The sequence below is a fragment of the Schistocerca piceifrons genome, chromosome 2, assembly GCF_021461385.2.
Source record: "Schistocerca piceifrons isolate TAMUIC-IGC-003096 chromosome 2, iqSchPice1.1, whole genome shotgun sequence".
NCBI classification, from domain to species: domain Eukaryota; kingdom Metazoa; phylum Arthropoda; class Insecta; order Orthoptera; family Acrididae; genus Schistocerca; species Schistocerca piceifrons.
In genome coordinates, this window is record NC_060139.1 from 591,417,317 (window position 1) to 591,433,984 (window position 16,668).

The window sequence follows — 16,668 nt, forward strand, 5'->3', positions numbered from 1 at the left end:
GCGCGGACTAGAATGCCAACATGCGCAGCATCATGAGGTTGTGGGGCAGGGAGCTGCGGAAAAAAAAAAAAAAAAAAAAAAAAAAAAGGGAGGAGCAGGGAAAGACGTGCGAGTACATTGGCAGAGGGCAGCAAACAAAGAGTGTGGGAGACAGGAATGGGGAAGGGATGATGGGACAGACCGGGTGGAAACTGTTGGGTGAAGCGTGTGGGGACAGTGTGTTACTGCAAGTTGAAGCCAGGATAGTTATGGGAACGGAGAATGTATTGTAAGGATAACTCTCTTCTGCACAGTTCAGAAAAACTGGTGGTAGAGGGGAGTAAGCAGATGGCTTGGGCAGGGAAGCAGCCATTGAAATCAAGCATGTTATGTTCAGTTGCACATTGTGCCACAGTGTGGTCTACTTTGCCCTCGGCCACAGTCTGGCACTGACGGTTCATCATTGTGGACAGCTGGTTGGTAATTATAAATATATAAAAAGCTGTGGAATGATTATAGCAGAACTGGTAAATGACATGGCTGCTTTCACAGGTGGCCGGGCCCCTGATGGGGTAGTATGTACGAGGGTCGGTCAAAAAGTAATGCCTCCCATTTTTTTCTACTTAAAGAAATTAAGTTAAGTGAAAAATTTGAATTTGGCGCCATTCCTCAAACCTCCTTCTGCAATCCACTGCAGTAGTAACTTTCTGTGTCAACGGGTGGCAGCACAGCAGAAGTTTGTAATATGGCCGACATCGATGTTCGTTTGAGACAGCGTTGTGTGATTGAATTCTTGAATGCAGAAGGTGAAACGCCCATACGCATTCATGAAAGACTGAAGAAGGTGTATGGTGTTGTGACAGTGGATGTCAGCACTGTTAGACGATGGGTTCGTCGTTGTAAGGAAGCTGAAGGGCAAACACCGTTGACTGACGAAAAGCGGAGCGGCAGGCCGGTGAGTGCAGTGACTCCACACAACATTCAGGAAGTTGATGACATCATTCGTGGTGACCGTCGGGTGACTGCAGATGAAGTGTGTCGCATTATTTCTCTTAGTAAAGGCAGTGTGATGACGATTATTAAACAATTGGGGTACTCAAAAGTTTGTGCACGATCAGAATAAAGAGGCAAGGAAAACAATAGCCTCCCAACACTTGCAGCGCTTCCGTTTGGAGGGAGATGAGTTTCTGAAAAAAATTGTGACCGGGGACGAAACATGGGTGCATTTTTTTGAACCCGAATCAAAGAGGCAGTCAATGGAGTGGCGTCAAACAAGCTCGCAAAATTGTGCGATCGGCAGGGAAAGTTATGGCAACAGTTTTCTGGGATACAGAGGGTGTGATTCTGGTTGATTTTTTGGAGCAGGGATGCACAATAAATTCTGTTCAATACGTCACAACCCTCGACAAACTTAAAGCACGTCTTCAGCGAGTTCGCCCAACAAAATCAATGGCAGATGTTGTTCTTTTGCATGACAATGCAAGACCACACACCAGTTGTCACACCTCTGACGAGATTGTCAAAATTGGATGGGAAGTTTTGCCTCATCCCCCATACAGCCCTGACCTGGCACCATCAGACTTCCATCTGTTCGGGCCACTAAAAGAAGCTCATCGTGGGATTCATTTTGAAGATGAGGAGGCCGTCAAAACATCCGTGCGTCAATGGCTTAGGAAGCAGAGCTGTGATTTTTACCGTGCTGGGATACATGCCCTTGTTCAAAGATGGTCCAAAACTGTAGAGATGGGCGGAGATTACATTGAAAAATGACAAAATGATCCTCAATGTTGTGGTTTTCAACCTATGTAATTGCATTTAAATTTCCTGACAATTAAACGTAGAAAAAAAAATAGGAGGCATTACTTTTTGACTGACCCTCGTACCTGCGACAGGACGAACAGGAAGTGCTGGGTGGGTGGACTGGTCAGGTGGTACACAAGGGCTTTTCATGGGGGTACGATTCAAACAGCAGGGGGTTTGGATTGGAAGTGGCATAACAGACTAGGATGTTGTGAAGGTTGGGTGAGCAATAAATCACCACTTTGGGAGCGGTGGGACAGGTCTCATAGAGGCTGTCCCTCATTCCAGGTAATGATGATACGCAATCTAAGCCCTGGCAAAGGATGTGGTTCAGTTGTTCCAGTCTGGGTTGGTACCGGGTGATTAAGGGGCACTCCTTTGTGGCTGGTTCTTGATTGATTGATTGAGTGGTGTATGGGTCTAAACAGCAAGTTCATCAGTCCCGCGATTCCAAAGTTACACATGGAAGAGAGAGGGTCCGCTAAAAGTGAAGAGGATTCAAACTATATAATGAGGAAGTTAAAACACACACAGTAGAAGATATAAAAGGGTAGTCCAAATTTAAAAATGGGGAAAACAGAGGGATAAAAGAGCAGTCTTTGCAAGGTGGAGTGGCTGTGGGTCCCACACTGAGGAAACTGGAAGAGAGGCCCCAACCACAACCACCCTATCCCTGCTCCAGGAGTAAAGCAAAACCTTATATCTGAAAATAAAAACCACTTTCACAGAGGGAACAAAGGACCAGTTCAACCATCCGTGAATCGTGCGCCAATATTGAACTTATGGAATATGGAAGACGATACTTTGGACGAAGAGCTAAAAGGAAGGGAATTCCACCAAGATGTAGGATACAGTCAGTGTCTCCACAACCACATTGTGGGGATGGTTTGTTACAGAAGAGGAAACAATGAGTGAGCCTTGTATTACCAATGCAAGACCGGCATAGGACAATGGACTCCATATGTCATTCCACTTTTGGGCAAAGTGAGATTTGACATAGATCCACACATCCACAGCTGGGTCATAAAAGGGAATGAAGGGCAAGTTCTGCTTATCTAGCTAAATGATCAGCCAGTTCATTTCCTAGGATACCCACATGACTTGGAACCCAGAAAAAGACAACTGAGCATGTGGCATGCCAATCATCTTAGAACCATCAGCATAGAAGACAGTGGCACCTGGAAACTCCTTAACATGGCACACAGAAGATGCCAGAAAACCATAAGGACAATGGAGAACAACACGTGGCACATTCCACTGAGGGGAGATAGAGATCCCGACAGTGGGAAGTGAGACGCATTCCAACCGGTAATCCCACCCATGAGCAGGAGGGAGGCATCCCTCATTTGCAAACAGGTCAGGGAATTGGGTGAATGGCGATTGCGTAGGAAATCAGGAGTCGGTTCCATCGTATTGGTAAAGGGGGGATTCCCCGCCTCTGCAAGGAGACTCAGTGGGACTAGTGCTAAAGGCACCAATAGCCAGACACAATGGTGAAAACGGTCAAGTGGTTGCAGAGTGGAAGGAGCCACTGAGCCGTAAACCTGACGACTGTAATCTAGTCTGGACAGGACCAGATAATTGTAAATACGGAGAAGAGTGGCACGGCCTGCATCCCAACACATCTGGGCCAGGAGGCGGAGAGCATTGCACTTCCTCATGCATGTAGTCTTTAGGTGGTGAACATGGGGCAGCCACGTCAGCTTTTGATCACAAATAAGGCACAAGAAATGCAACTTTGCTGCAACATTGAGGCGCTGGTCACCTAAATAAAGTTCTGGACTGGGTTGTATTGTGGGTTGATGACAAAAATACATAACCAGCATTTTTTGAGGGAGAAAACTGGAAGCCATGGGAGAGGGCATACGCAGAGGCCTGTAGGATGGCACCGTGGAGCTGCCACTCAGCAGATGCTACCGAGTGGAAGCTGAACCAGATGCAAAAATCGTCGACGTGCAACGCCGGGGTAACAACAGGCCCAACAGAGGTCACAAGCCCACTGATGTCTATGACGAAGAGTGTGACACTTAGCACAGAACTCTGTGAGATACCGTTCTCCTGAATCCGAGGAGCATTGAGTGAAGTGCCAACTTGAACCCGGAAGAGCTGGAAGGGGGCCACGGAAGCCCCAGTCATGGAGGGTAACTAAAATGTGATGCTGCCAAGCTGTGTCGTACGCCTTATGTAGGTAAAAAAAGAAGACCGTGACAAGGTGTTGGCAGTTAGTAAAAGCCTATTGGATAGCAGTTTCCAATCTGAGTAAATGGTCAGTTGGAGATCGTCCTTTCTGGATGCCACACTGATACAGGGAGAAAAGGCCCAGAGATTTGAGTACTCAACATAATCTGAAGCTAAGCATCCTTACAAGTAGTTTACAAAGTACATTCGTCAGGGTAATCGTGTGGTAGCTGTTGAGAAACGTTGGGTTCTTCCTGGGTTTAAGAACAGGGATAACTATACTGTCTCACAATTGTGACGGGAAAGTACCTGTGAGCCAAACATGGTTGAAGACCCTGAGGAGATGATGTCTCTGGGTAATGTCAACGTGTCCGACCATCTGGTTGTGGATGGAACAGGGGCTTGGGGCCTTATCACGAGAAGAGGTACGAGCCTGCAAGAACTCCCATTCAATTAAGGGTGAATAGGGTTCAGCAAGGTGTGGATTGAAACACAGAGGGATCTGTTCAACTCAGCATTTCTGCTGGAGAAAGGTAGCGGAACAGGAAGAGGACACTGATGCCATCACAAATCGTGTCACAATGTTTTCTGCACAAACCAGTGGATCAGTACACAGAGCACCTTTGAGGTTAAGACACTGGACAGTTGACAGATGGTTACGGAGCTTGGACCAAACCTGCGATGAAGAGGCATACGTCCCCAGGGAGGAAACATAGTGCTCCCAGCATTCCTTTTTACTCTGCTTAGTAAGGTATTGAGCCTTAACACGGAGATGCTTCAAAGCGAGGTGGTTGGTCTGTGAAGGGTGTCATTTAAACTGCTGAAGCACTTGTTGGCAGTCCTGGACAGAGACTGATACATCCTTGGTCCACCATGGTACCTGTTGACGATGGGGGTGGGGCCTGTGGATAGGGGACAGCAGTGCCAGCAGCATTAAGAATAGTAGCACGACCACATCAATGCAATTTGAAAGGGAGGTCTCGAAGTGCACAGGAGACGTAAAGGCCCACCGGCCCTGCAGAATGCCCAACAGGAGGGCCTGTCTGCCTGGCGGCAGCAGGAGAACAATAGAATCACTGGAAAGTGCTCACTGTCACAAATATCATCACGGGATGACCGACGTAGGGAAGCCATGAGAGCATGGGAGGAGATCTCGATATCGACAGCAGTAAGTGGGTAGTTAAATCTGCATTGAGGGGAGACAATCGAAGCCTGTAATAAGTTGGTCAATTAGGAAACCCCTAACTACTGCAGTGGCACTCTCCCACAGTGGTTGATAGACTTGAAGTTCGCAAGGAGGAAAAACATGGGGTGCGAGTTGCTGCATTAAGGTAGACAGTTCAACATAAGGAAATGGCCTACCTGGAGAGGGGTGGTTGCCAGAGTCATTCGCACTCTTACCACTGTTGCTTCTAATTTGGTAAGAAGGGACATCCAGTCACTACCGACATCAGAGTGAACCAAAGTGCAGACCCTGCCAGTTGCTACCCTGGGGCCGGCGCAGTTCCGACAAAATGCCTGGTAACCACCAAATGTTGGAGAGTGGTCATCACAAAAGTGCATTTCTCGAAGAGCAAGACAGAATGCAGAATACGAGGAAGCAAGACGTCGTATTTCCGGTAGATGATAATAGTATCCATTGCAATTCCACTGGGTGATTGTGTGTCAAGTCACTCGGTCAGTGGTCATCACCGACAAGGAACAAGGATAGGGTGACATCAATAAATAAAACAGTGTGGGGGGCAGGGAGGGGGACAGAGGGGTGTGGAGGGGTGTTGAGGGGTGTTGCTGTGGGGAGGGGGCGGCCCTTGTCTTGGAACTTCTTCTTCTTCTCCTCCTCTTTTGGAGGTGGAGGAGGGCAGGGCACGGAGGGAGTGAAGGCATCTGCAAGATCCAGAACCAAAAGAGACCGGGTGACCTCGAGGCGCACAGATGATGCATCTTGTGGCTTGACTGTGTTAGTGAGCTTCCAGCCTGAGAGACAGCAGGGAGAGGGGTTCCAGGGCGAGAGCCCCATCACCAGCAGGTGTCTAAGAAGGAGGCACTTCTTCAGCCAGGGAGAGGGAGTGGCTCCCAGTGTGGAAGTCGTGAGAACTGAAGGGGAGGGGGCACGAGAGGGGGCAGGAGAGGTGGCAGGAGAGGGGGATAGGGATGGGGTAAGGAAGAGGTACGAGGGGGAAAGGATGTAAGAAAGGCAAAAGTTGAAGAAAGTGACAGAGGATGGAGTGTCTCATATTTTTGGCAAGCCTCAGCATGAGACAGGCGATCCAGGGACTTGTACTCTTGGACCTTCTTTACGCTCCTGTAAGCTGGGCAATCTGGTGAGCAAGGGGAGTGGCAGTCATGACAATTGACACACACAGGTGCTGAGCAGGGAGTTCTTGTCACTGCAAATACAGTGGCCAGGCAGTATGGGAGGGATTTTTTGGTGTGAAAGGGATGTCTGCTTAACATGTCTTCCTTACATTAACTAGCAATCTATCTTTTCCTATATTGTTCATGTATTAACTACATTGGACTAAATCAATTCAAATTAGGTAAGTTCATGTAAACTACATAAGAATAAAACTAGTAAACATAGTGGACAGTGTTATCCTTATCACATGTATGATACATCTGTATGTATCTGAGTAAAGGTAATTTGAAATAGAAACCTTTGAATTAGTTTGTAACTTGTAGGATAGTGTAATGAGTACTGCAAGTAAACCTATGAGTAACAGATGATAAAATTTTCATGGCATACTGCACATACCTTGCTTTGGAAAAGAAAATCCTTGAATGTTGTCCTAATTTAATACTCGTACCACTGAGAAGATGAGTGAAACAGCCATTAGTGTCAGTGATGCTGAGAAACAGCTGCAATCATTAAAACTGAACACAGCTTCAGGGTCCAATGGGACCCCTGTCAGATTTTGTACTGAAATTGCATCCAAGTTGGCCCCTTTTATTTATAATGTATTATAGATATCTCTAACAGGGATCAGTGGCCAGCAGTTGGAGGAAAGTACACTTCCAGAAAAAGGACAGCGAACAAGGATAACAAGGAATGAACCACAAAACTACGATCCGATGTCTTTGACATCCATTTCTTGAAGCATTTTGGAACATATTCTGAGCTCAAGTGTAATTAAGTACCTAAAAGTGAATGACCTCCTCCACGCTAACTAGCACGTATTCCAAAAAACATTGATCATGTGAAACCCAGTTCACACTTTTCTCACATGACATACTGAAAGCCAAGGGTGAAGCCAGTCAGATAGATGCGGTATTCCTGTACCACATCTACACTTCTTATCAAAAGTTCATCATATGGTGGTATCAAGTATAATTTGTGACTGGTTTGAGGGTTTTTTGATAGGGAAGACACAGCATGATATCTCGACCAGAGATTCATTATCATATGTACAACTAACTTTGGGCGTGCCCCAGGGAAATGTGTTGGAACTATTGCTAGTCACACTATATATCAACAACCTTGTGGACAATATTAAGAGTGACATTGAACTTTCCACAGATGATGCATTTATTTAGTATGAGACACTGTCTGAAAGATGTTGCACAAATATTCACAAAAATCTCAATAAGATTTCAAAATGGTGTGAAAAATGTCAACATGTTTTAAATGTTCAGAAATGTAAAATTGGGCAGATCACAAAATGAAAAAAATGTAGTACCCTATGGCTATAATATCACCGAGTCTCAATTGGAGTCTGTCAACTCTTACAAAATACCTGTGCATAACAATTTGTAGGGATATGAAATGGAATGATCACACAGGCTGAGTCATAGGTAAAGCAGGTGATTACTAGGGAAATGTAATCGGTCTACAAAGAAGATTGCACACAATACACCCTTGCTACCAATCCTAGAATACTGCTCAATGAGCAGGACCCACACATTATAGGACGAACATGGGAATTAACAAGAACAAAGAAGGGTAGCATGAATTCTCACAGATTTGTTGAACAATCTTTACTGGCAGACACTTGAAGAAAGACACCTACAAAATCCTGGTTAGAAAGTTTCTATCGCTAAATTTAAGTGATGAATCCAGGAATATATTTAAACCCCCTATGTATTGTTCCTATAGAGAGAGTGACGACAAAGTTAGACTAATTACAGCTTGCAGACAGATGTTCAAATCATCACCCTTACCGCACACTATACGTGAATGAAACAGGAAAAGGCAGTAATAACTGTTACATCGGATTGTACCCTCTGCCATGCTCTTCACAGTGGTTTGCCTAGTATGAAAAAAAAAACGTAGACTATGTTATTAGTAGTATAGATGTGACTGATGTTACCTCTTCGGCACTCCAGACTGATTTCACAACCACAGATCTGTTCTTTGTTGAAGTGGGACGGAAACACATTGAGAGAGGTAAGAAATAGTGCACTGACGCATTTAAGCAGTGATTATTTCAACACTCCATTTGCCAACAGAATGAGAATAAACCTAATACATGGTACAATGGGAAGGACCTTCTGCCATGCTTTTCAGTGTAGGAACGTAAGTGCAGATAGAGATGTAGAAAGAGTATGGAGAAACAAGTGTAGGCTTGTATTTCAGAACACTTGTTAAAGAGATCCACAGGAGGTGCATAGATGTAATAGGAAGGTAAGGTTGAAAAACCAAGCACCAGACCAATGACACATCAAAAATAAAAATTTTTGAAGTACAGTTTCATCCACAAAGTCCTTAGTAGCATATAGATGATTAAACATATTGTTTATAGATATATTTTGTTCAACACTGATGAACTACATACCTTATTCTTTCTGCTCTCTTGTTTCTCTGGATCTTCACTTTTTTGACTACCTTCTTCACCTTTATCACTGCCTGAATCCCCCTCTTGATTTGAATCAAGACTGAAGGACACTGATGAAGTTTTCTTCCTACCAGATTCATTAACAGGAGGAGAGTCTTGGGAGGTGTGAACATGAGTTGGACCTGACACAGTTCGAGGTGGTACCCATTCAGTCTTTGGTGCAAGAATTATGTCTGCATCGGAAAACACCTGCAAATGAATACATTACACAAATATGAAAATGGAAATCAGAAGAAGAAGAAGATATGGAAGGAAGGAAGGAAGGAAGGGAGGAAGGAAGGGAGGAAGGAAGGGAGGAAGGAAGGAAAGAAAGAAAGAAGGAAAGAAAGAAAGAAAGAACTCTGTTTTTCTAGATGACAGCAGTTTCATCACTTGCACGTCACATGTCTCAACTGTGGTGGTTTCGTGTAGGTGAATAGGTGACTGATAAATGCATGTACACTGTAGTATTATTGTTTTTGTCTGTGGTGATAACAACACTGCAAGGGAGAGGGTGAAACCTTGTTTGCTATTTTGCCTCTCGCTTTCGAAACGCAACGAAGGGCACTGAGCATAATGTCTCCATCTGATGTAAGAATTGCCATCAAAGATATCACACACCTTCACTCCATGAACCTATATGGAGAGTCTTTGCTCTAGTGTTCTGGGTTAGATCAAAGTCTGGGAATCAGCAATTTTATGTCTCCATCTCCCAAATCATGGTGGCCAAATCCTAGCCATGGAAATATTTTGAACACCAGGATTCTAACAAGTTACCTTCGATTTTAGTGGCACCATACTGTCGTGTCGTAGCAATCTTGATTATTGGACTCTGTAAAGTGAGTAGTCATAAAAATGCTTCACAGTCCCATTTAAAGTATAATTTGGAAAAATACAATAGGGGCAGAGGCATGCATCTAAGTTATTACAACTTCTGTCACAATTGTCAGGAAGGCCATTAATGTAAGGCAATAATACTACTAAAATTAATGGGTGATTGTTTTCTCATTCTGCAAATGAGCAATATGTACTCATGAGTTTGATGATGTAGCTTATACGTAATATCTGTGAGGAAAAAGAGTGTAGATTCAATTGTTATTCATCAATCTGTTGATGTTGGTTTCAATGTGTGCACTTTTAGTGGATTATTGTGAAAAATCATCTATCCTTTCATACAGCAAATCACAGGCAAGCTACACTTTGCCCTGTCTACTCAATGAACTATCAAATTCTGCACGCAAACTAACAGACCACATAGTATGACTTGATTACATGATATGTATTAGGAATGAAGAGCACGAAATATTTTCCAACTCATTGGTGGATAGTCAGAATACACCATTTTCATGCACAAGACAAGCAATACTAAGTCTTTATTTTCGACACCTAAGTAGGCATCATATGAAAATTCCAAATTAATTATGTCTGTTTTATTACCATGCTGAATTTTAGTGCAGTAACATTTAGCTACAATATAAAGAAAGGTGAAACAACAAAAGAATTCATGAATCTCTCCACTGCACTATCCTTTATCCAAATCTACATGGGAAGTGCATGGAAACTACAACTGTTGTATCGAGTCACACCGAAACAGCTGCAGTAGTCTTAGCAGCACTGAACACAGTTTACAAGAAATACAGAGTGATGCAGCCAACTATGAAGTAATGGAAGTAAATAATGGACCACAAGAAAGCAAAAACATTGTAGTGCTTAGGCACGCTAATTATTGCAACTGAGGAAACCGGTGATAATCTACACTCCTGGAAATGGAAAAAAGAACACATTGACACCGGTGTGTCAGACCCACCATACTTGCTCCGGACACTGCGAGAGGGCTGTACAAGCAATGATCACATGCACGGCACAGCGGACACACCAGGAACCGCGGTGTTGGCCGTCGAATGGCGCTAGCTGCGCAGCATTTGTGCACCGCCGCCGTCAGTGTCAGCCAGTTTGCCGTGGCATACGGAGCTCCATCGCAGTCTTTAACACTGGTAGCATGCCGCGACAGCGTGGACGTGAACCGTATGTGCAGCTGACGGACTTCGAGCGAGGGCGTATAGTGGGCATGCGGGAGGCCGGGTGGACGTACCGCCGAATTGCTCAACACGTGGAGCGAGGTCTCCACAGTACATCGATGTTGTCGCCAGTGGTCGGCGGAAGGTGCACGTGCCCGTCGATCTGGGACCGGACCGCAGCGACGCACGGATGCACACCAAGACCGTAGGATCCTACGCAGTGCCGTAGAGGACCGCACCGCCACTTCCGAGCAAATTAGGGACACTCTTGCTCCTGGGGTATCGGCGAGGACCATTCGCAACCGTCTCCATGAAGCTGGGCTACGGTCCCGCACACCGTTAGGCCGTCTTCCGCTCACGCCCCAACATCGTGCAGCCCGCCTCCAATGGTGTCGCGACAGGCGTGAATGGAGGGACGAATGGAGACGTGTCGTCTTCAGCTATGAGAGTCGCTTCTGCCTTGGTGCCAATGATGGTCGTATGCGTGTTTGGCGCCGTGCAGGCGAGTGCCACAATCAGGACTGCATACGACCGAGGCACACAGGGCCAACACCCGGCATCATGGTGTGGGTAGCGATCTCCTACACTGGCCGTACACCACTGGTGATCGTCGAGGGGACACTGAATAGTGCACGGTACATCCAAACCGTCATCGAACCCATCGTTCTACCATTCTTAGACCGGCAAGGGAACTTGCTGTTCCAACCGGACAATGCACGTCCGCATGTATCCTGTGCCACCCAACGTGCTCTAGAAGGTGTAAGTCAACTACCCTGGCCAGCAAGATCTCCGGATCTGTCCCCCATTGAGCATGTTTGGGACTGGATGAAGCGTCGTCTCACACGGTCTGCACGTCCAGCACGAATGCTGGTCCAACTGAGGCGCCAGGTGGAAATGGCATGGCAAGCCGTTCCACAGGACTACATCCAGCATCTCTACGATCTTCTCCATGGGAGAATAGCAGCCTGCATTGCTGCGAAAGGTGGATATACACTGTACTAGTGCCGACATTGTGCATGCTCTGTTGCCTGTGTCTATGTGCCTGTGGTTCTGTCAGTGTGATCATGTGATGTATCTGACCCCAGGAATGTGTCAATAAAGTTTCCCCTTCCTGGGACAATGAATTCACGGTGTTCTTATTTCAATTTCCAGGAGTGTAGTATACAAGAAGATTATATTTCCCTACTTTGTGTGAATAAAAGTAAATGGTTATAGTATTAAATGAAATGCAACCTTGATCCAGCAATCCTCATATCTGTTCATTGGTCCATTATGTTAATATGAGATAAATAATGCCCAAGAAATATTTTCCTGACCAGGACCTGCATAAAACAACAATATTATCATCTTTGATCAATCAAAGAATTTCCACTAAAGGTTAGCTTAAAGCGACACTAGCTCAATCAACAAATCTTCCAATATTGCTTACAACACTATCATACATCGAATACGGATTTCACAGTTCAATCACTGCATGGCAGACAAATGTACACATTCCAGAACTCCGTGATCCTTACAACTGAGATTTCACTTAATTTTATCAGATTACAAGTCATGTATCAGCGTTCTATTAGCTCCTATTGAAGTGCTTATTTATACTCGTATTCTGCTACGCTGTAACCAATATGAGGATTCTAATAAAAATGAAAAAGCAAAAACATTTCCCAAGTTCCAACACTAACAAATTTAGCAATCAAATGCCTCTATGTCTCAATCATAGCACCCAATAATTCAATAGATAATGTCCTATCAAGTAAGACAGAACAGAACAGACGCTCGTTTTTCGATCGACAGAACATTCCATCTAACATAGGCAACAAGTGTTAAGAAGTGTCAGTTTATATGGCCCATAGTAGTTGAATGGTCTTTGACAATGTGTGTGTGCAATACCTGTAATGTTGAAATAGAACCCTGACTATCCATCACATTCATTATACATACCAGCTCCATGTACATCACTTAACTCGCTCACTGACTGCTGCCGGAAATTTTATTTAAAATAAGCTGTTTATTTTTACAAACCTCGTATATGATATTTTATTAATTTTCATACCTCAGTATTTCTGATCACATTAGACACTAATACATTTTGGACTACTCCTTTTGAATTGTCCTCTTTAAGTGTGCATCTAAAAACCATGAACGCAAATGATTGCACAACCATCCACATTTAGGTCAATTTTTCAGTCACCTCATGTGTTAGCAAGGGAGTATGTTTTATAAAGAAAACAAACAAGCAAGCAAATAAATAAATAAACAAACAGTAACTACTTGTAACCACCCAAAATAGTACAACATACAGACTGGCAGATGAGAAAAATGATAGTTCAGAATAAAACTAATGGTTATTGAGGCACTCAAGACAACACAGAATGAATAAGAGAAAATCAAAATGACACACAGAAAAATGAAAGAATAAAATTTAAAGTGTAATATTAAAACAATAATAATAATAATAATAATAATAATAATAATAATAATAATAATAATGAATTAAAGAAATTTCAGTAATGGCCGGACACCCATTGGAAATTCCTGCTCTGGAACAGTAATGATGTCAGCATCATACATATTCACAGCTCAGATGAGACATGAGTGAGCTAAAAGCTTTCAATTTATAATTGGAAGCACTGCTACGTCCAAATACAAAGAATCAGCTCCAAATTACTTGCAAGGCTGTGTGGTGCAGGTGACAGTCCAATATTGCCAGATATGCAAGATAACATGTAGTTTAAGCCACCACCATTGTGGAAAAACTACATGCCTAAGTAACGCCACTTGAAATCTGTTAGGTCCATGCAAATCTTTCAAATAGTTACAAGGCACAGTATGCTTTTGCACTTCGCATTGTGTTCTCGTAATGTTCAGGTGTCATTAGGAAACATGTTTTGCTCCACAGCAATCAGCAGCAAAGTTTCAGTTTCCAGTTACTTTGTTTTATGTATTGCAGTTTGCCGAACGAGTCCACACACTTCTCTATGGAAGTCAGAACGACTTACATCACTGCCATAATTCAATCCTAATATCTGAATGGACTGCTTCCAATAAAACTTTCCAATCTGACTTGATCAGAGTTGGAGGCATTTCTTGCTGCTGAACATAGTATCTCTTCAATCAAGTGACTATTTTTTTCAGCATTTCTTTTGCATGTTCATTTTCACGGACGTGTTTCTACGTTACGTGGCCTACATAGCAATACACAAACACTACACTCTTGCAGAAACTTTGGGGCTTCATACTTCCATTCCAAAGGGTGCCAAGTTGTTTAAGCAAGCCAGGTAAATTTAAATATATTACAATAAATTATTAAAAATCAAACTTATCACTAATAATACAAAGAATAAAAATTCATTAACTAAAAATAAAAGGAAACTGGGGGGGGGGGGGGGGGCAGGGGGGGGGGTGCAAGGGAGAATTTATAGGAAAGGAACTGACAGGAAACTTAGTGAATGCAGACAAAAGAGTGCCACAGCAACATAAAATACTGAATATTATTTCCATCTGTGTGTTATACAAAAATTCTAGTTGAAGGAAACCACTCATATGGATACTGTGCCAGTGAAAGTGCTGAACGACCTGTGTACAACATACCTTGTAAATGAGAGTGCTACATTAGAGGTACATACTCTATGTCACTCGCTTTCAGTCTTTATGAAAGAGTACTCAAATGACTGTCCTCCTCCACAGCATAAGCAGAGGACACAGGTTTGATTCCTGGTAATACTAGGGATTTTTCTTTGGTGGAGGAGTGGTCTGGGGTGCACTCAGCCCCATGAGACCAACTAAAGAGGTACTCAGAGTAGCGGCTCCAAGGTAAGGAAAACCATCAATGGCTGAGCGAGTGGTGTGTGCCTCCATACCACACCGAATGGTATCACTGGCAGATGATGAAATGGCAATTGGTCAGTCCCAACTGGTGCAATGACCCGAATGCAGAGCCTTCCACCAGTACCTTGTCTCCTACCTTCCAAGCTATTATATAGTTTAGCTTCTTTCACAAAGAGTTAGCTGTATTGATCTAACAATCGAGCTAATACTTAACAGCACTGCAGTATTAGCAAGAGTGCACAGTAATGGGAAATGAGAGTTAATGGAAAGCTTATAGCCAAGTACTGGAAATGGCATTGCCATTGGTGTTATCTACTTAAGTTGCACTCTGAAATATGATTAATGTGAACAAGGAGTAAGGTTATTATGAATTCAATTGTCCTCACTTCGTTACTTACTCTACAGAAACCCTAATACCTCAACAAGAATTCAGTTGCATACGACATGTAGCCTTAACAGCAGAGACAGGAAGTGAGTAGCTTTTTAAATGTGGTACTACAGAATAATTCTGAAGACTGGATGGGTATACTGAGTAACTAACAAACAGAGACCGAATTGAATGGGGAAGGGTTGGGTTGGGTTGTTTGGGGGAAGAGACAAAACAGCGATGTCATCGGTCTCATCGGATTAGGGAAGGATGGGGAAGGAAGTCGGCCGTGCCCTTTCGAAGGAACCATCCCGGCATTTGCCTGGAGCGATTTAGGGAACTCACGGAAAACCTAAATCAGGATGACCAGACGCGGGATTGAACCGTCGTCCTCCAGAATGGCGAAGAAATGATCTTCATGGCCTAACTTTAGGAAAAGAAGGACTTGTCAATTTGGTAAGGGATAGAACTGAGGAGTAGAAACTCTCGAGGGAGGCTAATGCTAGTGAACAGCAAGCAGATTCAAATGGTTCAAATGGATGTAGGGTGCAATTTTATGCATGTGATAAGAATTGCACAAGATTGACCTGTGTGAGTAACCGCAATGAATTAAGACCACCACTACTAAACAAAAGTGATGCTACATAGGAAGTGTGGTATTTTCTGTCAGCTGTTGTCTTGTGGGTGAGGGATAAAGGGAACCGAGAACTTTTTCTTCTATGAAATACTTTGACAAGTTAAGCACAATGATTACACCATTTTGTTGTGTGTTCTTCACCAACAAAATTCACAACTGCACAAGAGGCAACATTTTTGTGTAAATCCTCTGAGAGATGTCAACTACTGTCCACAGTGTAAGTAAATATTAATGTGGCAGGAGGACAGCAAGATGGAGGCAACCAAAGAGATGTGTGGCATCACACACATGGTACATTAAGATAAGTGAAAAAGTTCTCTCACAGAAGATTATTTAGCAGCAGCATAATACCTGTCCTCTACTACTACTACTACTACTACTACTACTACTACTACACATCATAGTGAACAAACTAAGCAGATTTCAGGTAACTTGCATGAGAAGTTAAGTAGAATGTAGTACCACTGTGTCAACTAGATACCCCTAAACATGGTCAATGGTCAATCAGAGATAATGGTCTTAGATTAAATTTGGACAGACGAAGAAATCAGGAGTGAGTATGGGAAATACCTTTACACTGGTAGCCATTAGTAATCCTATCCTGTCGCAAATTGAGAATGTGTAATAATGTGTGTTTACTATAACTCAATACATTAGTAGCATTGAAGGTATGACAGAGAAAGTGTAACCCTAAGAGATGGGGGCGGGTGGTAATGTTCACGAAAGCTTTGGGATTAAAATACTACTGGGGGAACTATTTTACATACAAAAGAGGCTATGTCAAATTTTGAAGGAAAGGAGCAAGAAGTTTGAACTGGCACATGCAGAGTGTTATTTGGTCAAAAACATTTTCAAAATCTTGTTGGGTGTTTGATTCTCACAGTTAAAAGTTGCTTGTCTTATTTTCGAAGGTACAATATAAACTGTTACTGTGTGCATGGATTTCAAACAATATCCAATTATATGGAATAATCAGGAAGAGCGAACAAACTGGTAAGTAGTTGCTGGAAATTGACTACTTCAGTTGAAATGTAGAAAAATGAACAGTAACAT

The 16,668-nt window shown here is 43.4% G+C and overlaps 1 protein-coding gene across 10 annotated transcripts in view; it reads right to left on the reverse strand.

The window, feature by feature from the left end:
- The window catches only part of LOC124776660 (nuclear receptor coactivator 7), a 703,675-nt gene that overhangs the window by 220,059 nt on the left and 466,948 nt on the right, over positions 1-16,668 (reverse strand). For all 10 annotated transcript variants that reach the window (XM_047251761.1, XM_047251757.1, XM_047251755.1 and 7 more), the window contains one exon: positions 8,727-8,975. In XM_047251761.1, coding sequence (XP_047107717.1) covers positions 8,727-8,975 — 249 coding nt within the window. The remainder of the gene's footprint in view (positions 1-8,726; positions 8,976-16,668) is intronic.